At 49.0% G+C, this 7,128-nt stretch overlaps 1 protein-coding gene across 3 annotated transcripts in view; it reads right to left on the reverse strand.

Annotated features, from left to right (window-relative positions):
* GATA3 (GATA binding protein 3) overlaps window positions 1-7,128 on the reverse strand; it is a 19,213-nt gene that overhangs the window by 5,126 nt on the left and 6,959 nt on the right. For 2 of the 3 annotated variants that reach the window (XM_045285611.1, XM_004712627.2), the window contains exons 3-4: window positions 5,520-5,665; window positions 946-1,071 (exon numbers count right to left, since the gene is read on the reverse strand). In XM_045285611.1, coding sequence (XP_045141546.1) covers window positions 946-1,071; window positions 5,520-5,665 — 272 coding nt within the window. The remainder of the gene's footprint in view (window positions 1-945; window positions 1,072-5,519; window positions 5,666-7,128) is intronic. The other variant, XM_004712628.2, reaches the window with a different exon arrangement.

The raw sequence follows: 7,128 nt of genomic DNA on the forward strand, positions 1-7,128 counted from the left end.
AAAAATTTTTTTTTAAGTAAAGGTATTATCTTATAATGGGAGGACCTCCCTATTAAAAGATTAGAAATGACACAACTAAAGCCAGGTGACTGACAATTATCACTCTGCTAATATGATATAGAAGGAAAAACCCCAGAGTTTCTCTGCTGTAATCAGCTGCCCTCCCTGCCTAACTCGGGATGTCTTTGCATGCGGTCAGGCGTCAGACAAGCTCTCTCAGACATTCCGTTTTGTTCCATGTCTTTCGTAGGGAGAGGTCGCATGACATGCAGCACACAGGTTTAGCCAAGACCCCTCGGGAACTGACTCAGTTCTTAGTTTCAGGAATTCGTGTGCCGTGCATTTCAGTGCTATTTCTCTCTCTCTTTCCCGCCCTGGCTCCCTCTCATTCACTTTGTGCAAAAGGTAAAGTGCAAAGGTGCAGAATCACAAAATAATGGGTGATTTCCCACCCTGCCAGGGGAAGGTGAGGGGGGGGGGGGTAGTGTTTTTTGTTTTTGTTAAAAAACCCAGACGAGACCCAGCAAGCATATCCGATGGCTGGGTTTCATACCCACTCAGACTCAACGGCTGCCTCCTTCCTTCTGTTTGTAACCCCTGCAGTCTTCACGAGAAAGGAGGACTCAGGTGGACTGGCTCACAGGGTGTGGGAGGGCTGGTTTCTGTGGTACTAGGGTCACGGTAGGAGCCAACCTACCGGGTGGCTCCTTCCCAGCGACGACGCCTGTCTAGCTGGCAAGGGCCTGCTATGTGCAATGCGGAGGAAATCATTTTAGCCTGGAGAAGCAAGGATTTCCGAGACTTGGTCCCCTGACCCCAATGAGTTGAAACCTCACTACCGTCTTCACTCAGAGGAGGTCAATCCCGGGTGAGTGAGGGGGCGCCAGGGGACTTTGATGGGCACCATCGCCCAGCCTGCCCGTGGGGGGTTCCTGGGACACTTACATTGTGCAGCTTGTAGTACAGCCCACAGGCGTTGCAGACCGGGTCTCCATTGGCGTTCCTCCTCCAGAGAGTGGTCGTGGTCGTCTGGCAGTTGGCACAGGACGTGCCAGCTCTCCTAGCTGCCGACTGGGTGCGAGAGGGGCGAGGGGAGGAGAGAATCAGACAGGACAGGTGTTTGGGTGACGGCTGAGATGGACATTTAAACAAAGAAACAATAATCCCTGATATCAAGACTACCAAGTGCCCCCCAAGACAGTAGAAAGGTCCCAGAAACCCCTTGAGAAGCAAAATGTAGACCGTCCATGCCCAAGAGGGGCGTCAGACTCAGCCCGAGCCCCTCGGCAGGGAGCCTGCTGCTCTTCTCTCCGGTATAGAATGAAGGATCAGAAAGCTGGGGGGATCCACCTCTGGGGGATCATGATGCCCCCCCCACACACACACACACCCCTTTTGTTGACCCCACAACGCTCACCGGATGGTTAGGCTTTAGCGATAGCTGATGTAACCAGGCTACTTTGGGTCCCAGGCCTTGGCAGGGGCCTTTTTTGGGGGGGCATGAGGGGGGAGGCCTACAAGAAATATCTTCCAGGAAAACTTGCAAGGAAATCCATTTTCAGATAGGCTACGAGCCATCAGGACCTGCGGACAGCCAAGGCCAAGCAAACTCCAGCTCAAAGGGCGCTTTGTAGACCCCAGATGAAGAGATGCGGGATGATGGAGAGGGCACACAGAGGGCCAGGAGAGCAGTCCCTGGGCTCTGGAGGGACAGTGTGTGCTGTGTGACTCCAGGGCTGTAGGCAGTAAGAGCAGGACATGCTCAGTGGCCCCCGGCCCTGTCTAATCTGCAGTGGTCTTAAAGGCACCGGCGCGTCCTCCACCTTGGTGCTCGCTCGCTCACAGGGATAGCAGCCCCTGTTCCTAGCTTTCGCAAGCCCTCGTTCCCGAGACCCAATGAACGGAACAAGGACTTGTGTTGCTCCTGTTCTCGCCAACAACCAGTCTCCTACTCGCTGCTCACGGGTCAAAGGTCAGCCTCCACTGGGACTTTTAACCCCTTGGTGGCGTCACTGTCTTCATCCTCCCCCACTCCACCCCCATCCCACCCCTGTAGCATAAAGGGAGGTTTTCTTTCGCTTGGGGACACAGGTTAAATGTACAAGGGGTCTGGTTCTCGGCACTGAAGAGAATATAAAGGTTCTGAACCGTTTGAAAGAAGATGGAGTTGCGTCACCTGTAGCCTATGCCTCTCTGTCCTCATCCAACACATCCACAGCCAGAAAAAGAACATTCTGGCTCCACATCTGATCCTGTTCCTACAAGTGAGAGCTAGCATCACAATAAGAGCGGGAGAAAGGCAACTGAATTCAACTGTCGCTTGTCGGTGGTCTGGGGAAAACTCTTATAAAAAGTATGGGAAGGGAACTAGAGGGAGGTGTCTGCTAGCGTAAGTTAGGCCAATAAACCCTTGAAGGGCCAAATAGGAGAAAACTCAGAAACCAAAGCACGGCCGTCTCATCAACGTCGACTGATAGCTGCCCTAGACAGGGTCGAACTGCCCCGTGGGGTTTCTGCAGCCACCAAGCTGTAAGGAAGCAGGCTGCCACATCGTTCTCCCTCAGAGAGCCAGCCTTTGGGTTAGCAGCTGAGCAGTGACTACTGTGCCACCAGGCGGTCCGTCTGAGAGGTGGGAGATGCAGTAGTGGTTTTGGATTAGCCAGCCTTGACCTTTCTCCTTAGAGCCACAAAACTGTCCCCGGGGTTCTGATAGCAGAATCACAGCTTTAACTTCTTAATTCTCTGTATGCGAAGGAACTAGAAAGAAAGACAGCCCCCATCTATGGGAGTTAGAAGCTCCCCACTTTCTGCTGTCTGTTTACAGTATAGGTCCCCACAGTTCTCAGGGATGGATTTAAACTCCACGTGTCTGTGAAACACAGTCCCTGAAAGGTTAAGTCATGTCACTTGTATGTTCTCAGGAAGAAGGTGCAGCATTATATCAGTGCTCAGTGATTTTGAGAATTATGTTGCTATTCTTCTTATTATTATTACTATCTTCTGGTGGCTTTCCTTTTTCCTTAAAAAGAAATTTCTTTGAAAAGCAATACTTAGGCATTGTAGGCTAATACCTACTCAGGCACTTGGATTTCCCAGCCCAACCATTTCTAAAAGAGAGACGAAGGACAGATGCCCAACGGTAAAATAAGAACTTTAAATGGCGGGGCTGATGTGGAGTCCTTTGCAGCGGTCTGTTGGGAGTAACATAAATATAAACAGATTCGGAATATCTCTCCGCTGCGACAGACTTTGTAACAACTTCTACATAATCTCTAAAAGCCACCTGCTTGGTTCACTAGCAGGAGGCAAAGTATATTAATAAAGTAAGCTGCTTGCCTTTTGACTAGTCTAAAAGGGAAGGGGAAAAAAACTTCTATGGCTCTTCCCCTCCAATCATTTCATCTATTTCCTGCATTCGCTTATTCAGTGCTAGATAGGCATCTGACGGAAGAGCCAGCTGCACTGTGAGCTCGGTGGTCTTCAGTCAATCTGCAAATGGGTGAAAGAAAAACTAGCAGACTGGAAAGATGGAGCTGGCGCAAAGGGACAGGAAGCATGGGGGACAAGGGGTGGGGTGGGGACGGTGCTAGGTGTTCAAAAGTCAAATACTTCTAAGGCCCAAGAAAAATGATAGATGAATATGCTCTGAGTGTCTGATTTCTCTGAGACAAAAATATAAAAGCACTCAGAACAGCTGTTTAAGAAGTTAAAGACAACTTTAAATGTGACTGCCGCTGAACTCTAGCATAAAAGCAACAATTACTCCGAGTTCTAGAGATGTCTTTTGAAAGGTGACAGGAGACAAAATTACATACAAAGGAAGAAGTCTCCTTTGCGATCAGCACAGAGACACCCCAAGGAGATGTCAGATGCGCCCTTTCTCACCAATCAGCCGCAAATTGGAGACTTTTGCCCTCTTTTTCCTTCTTTATTTACCTTTTTAAAAAATCCTGTAGTGATACTATGACTTATCTTCACAAAGAGGCTGTCTCCCCTTCTTTCTTTCTTTTTCTTTCCACTAAGGCCAGGTTTTAAGTGATTCAGAACATTCTTTTGTGGTGCGATCATATTCATTTTGCGCTAACACCTCCAGCACCCCCACCTCCCCCCTCCTTTTTCAAACCCTTCTTGTTCTGATCCGTTCAAACATCTTGATGTTTAGGTTGGGGAAGCTGAGTTGTTGTTTATGAGTTATCTCTGGGGCTCAGATATCCGGCAGCTTTTTCCTAGGAAGTGAGCTTCACACATAAGAGAAAGGAAAAGAAAATAACTAAACTGCGAGGAGAAGGGGCCGGAGGGGAGGCTGAGAAAGTTGACATAGCGGATAAAGATGAGAAGGAATAAAGCCTAGAGCCCGAGTGTTGCCAGCATCTCAAGTCACGTGGGTACTTCCATGCCTAGAAAGTTTTCCTTTTTCTGAAGAGCATGTGAAAGGTGTTGAGTTACATGAAAATCTGATGGCAAAGACCAAAAAAAAACCCATGCCGTTAAGAGGACTAGAGCGGGTGTTGGGCAGTTCTGCGTTTTCCTCAGAATGTGATGGGTGCTAATTCATCCATTTGTCTGCCTGGGGAAATTCCCCTCCACCCCTGTCTATGATGAATGTCACCACCACAGAAAGCAGTTTGATCTCTGACTGTGGTTTAAGTTATCATTGGCCAAGTCTGCTTCGTTTTTCTCTCTGCTACATGGGCTCAACGGTTCAGTCTGGCCACGGAGAAGCTAAAGGATGAACCTCGCCTGCTACCTCTTCCTTATAAATGCTCAAGGGGCACCAGTTTTTCTCAGAGATTCGGAAAGGTCATGGTGTATCAGAAAGAAAAATGACCACCCTGTAGTACTTCAAAGGGAAATAAGACTCAATGCTAGATTGAGACGGAGAGGTAAGACAGGGATATCACACACACACACACACACACACACACACACACAATGTCCCCCACAGGAATTCCCTGTGAAAAGTCCTCAATTTCTACAACTGAAATAGGAAGGAAAAGTCCATTCGGGTCAATGGCTGGCTGCTTCTGAAACTCAGTTAATTGCCCCATCCATCTTACAGCTCACTGGCAGAGGAGGCGCATTGCCCGCCCAGATATGGCACTGCAACTGCAGTCACTTCCTGGGACCCCACCGGCTCCTCATGACACATTTCGGCTGGTACACAGGATTGTCATCCTCTGCCTAAATCCCTCTGTGTGGGAGGCAGTCAGTGATTATCAATGCATTAATCACTCTATTTAATCAATAAATATGAGTTGATAGCCAAGAAGGTGGCGCATCCTTAACATTTTGAGGAAGAGGGGGTAAAAGAGAGAGAGAGAGAGAGCTTTTCTATTCATTCAACTTGAAAAGAGGAAACAAAATGGGGGATGGGGTGGGAGGAGGGAGCTCTCCCAAGCAAGCCGACATGATTTTGAGGGGTCCTGCCAATTTCCTGTAGAAAGCTCTCCTTCCTGAAGAGAGGAAATTAAAAACCCTAAAGGCTTAGTACTGGTCAGTGCTTCCCAAGCAGAACTTACCAGCCTTCGCTTGGGTTTGATGAGGGGCCGGTTCTGTCCGTTCATTTTGTGGTAGAGTCCGCAGGCATTGCAAAGGTAGTGTCCCGTCCCATCTCTCCGCCACAGTGGGGTTGAGGTCGCCCCGCAGTTTACACACTCCCTGCCTTCTGGAAGCAAGATCACACATAAGTCACTTATGGACAGAAAACCTAGCCGGGCTTAGATGTAAGGGGTACGATACATTTGAGAATGATACAATTGAGACCGTTTTTCCTTTCTTCCTCGTTTACTCAGGGCACTTTTGTGACACCCCCACCCCATCCCCTCCTAAGGTGCTCCACGATAGAAAAGAAGGACTCTCTGGCCATTCCTGGCATAACCATTCCCTGCACACCTACAGCTTGCCTGCCCAACAGTGGCAGATAAATCCAGAGCAACAGAACTGGGTTCTTGGCCCGCCAGACTTGAAGCGGAAGACCAAGCAGTGCCAATGAGGAAGGCAAATTCCAACTTGAAATATTTCACTGAGAAAATGCTGAACCCTGGATGACGGCAAAAGTAAAAACATGCCACTCATTTCCATCAAGAGGGGCAAAGGGAAAACGAAGGTGTCCCGTTAGCATCACTGGATCTGTCTCCATGTAAGTGGGTTTAAACACTGAAGATGAAGATGAGGAAAAGGGGAAAATGAGTCCCTGGCTAGGTAGATAAACAGATAATAGATGCATAGCTTGATCAATTGGCTGATTTCAGTAGCCAGGTCTCCCAATCAAACAGTCAAGATCTTGGCCTGGGAAAAAAGAGATGCAAGACCAAGCAGGGGCACCCCTTCTTCCTTATCATCTGTTCTCTCTCTGGAAAATGCCAGTTTCCCAAAGCTTTCCAGCTACTGTGACAAGGACAACACTTTTAACTGTGGCCTCTGCCCTGCCAGAGGAAATGGAAGGCACGCATAGCCAGGGAACCTGGAAAAAGGGCGAGGGGGAGAGGGCTGGGAGGGCAGTGAAGATCCATGTAGATAAGAGCTGGACCAGGCAAGGCAAGGCAGTAAGTGGGAGGGGGCCCTCAGGGCGGCGGCTCATTAACCAAGGCCTGCCTGCAGTTGCTTTTTCCAAAAACAAACAAACAAAATAAACAAAAAACCGGCCAGGCCGGCTTCGAACAGCGTTCCCTCCAGGGGAGCAGAGAATGACCCAGACCCACCTCTAGAATGCTCTGGGGAAGAATTTCTTAAAATTTCAATTTAGGAGGAAGGTTTTAGAAGACACTTGTGCCTCCATCCGTACGGCCCCCTGATTTTGTTGGGCCAGAGGGGAGGCAGGCAGCAGTTTTGGGGGTCCAGCTCACCTGGGTCCGGAGGCCCTGACCCACGGGAGTGGGTGCACTGGAGTTATATTCTTAGGGAGGTGGGGAAAAGGGAGTGGGCATGGGTTGGGGAGATGAAAGAGAGAAAGATGGACCTCAAAGGTTTTGTTTTAAGAGATTAATCAATTAGCACCAATCAAGCCCTAGTGGTTTAGGAATTTTGACTCTTAAAAGATAATCAGTCCTGGGAGCTGATTCTGCCTTTGGAATCCTTCCCCAACCCATCCTCCCCAAGTATGAAGGATATAGGAGAGAGAGAGAGAGA

The sequence above is a fragment of the Echinops telfairi genome, unplaced genomic scaffold (assembly GCF_000313985.2).
Source record: "Echinops telfairi isolate 266 unplaced genomic scaffold, ASM31398v2 ScPeMD7_7473;HRSCAF=8511, whole genome shotgun sequence".
NCBI classification, from domain to species: Eukaryota; Metazoa; Chordata; class Mammalia; order Afrosoricida; family Tenrecidae; genus Echinops; species Echinops telfairi.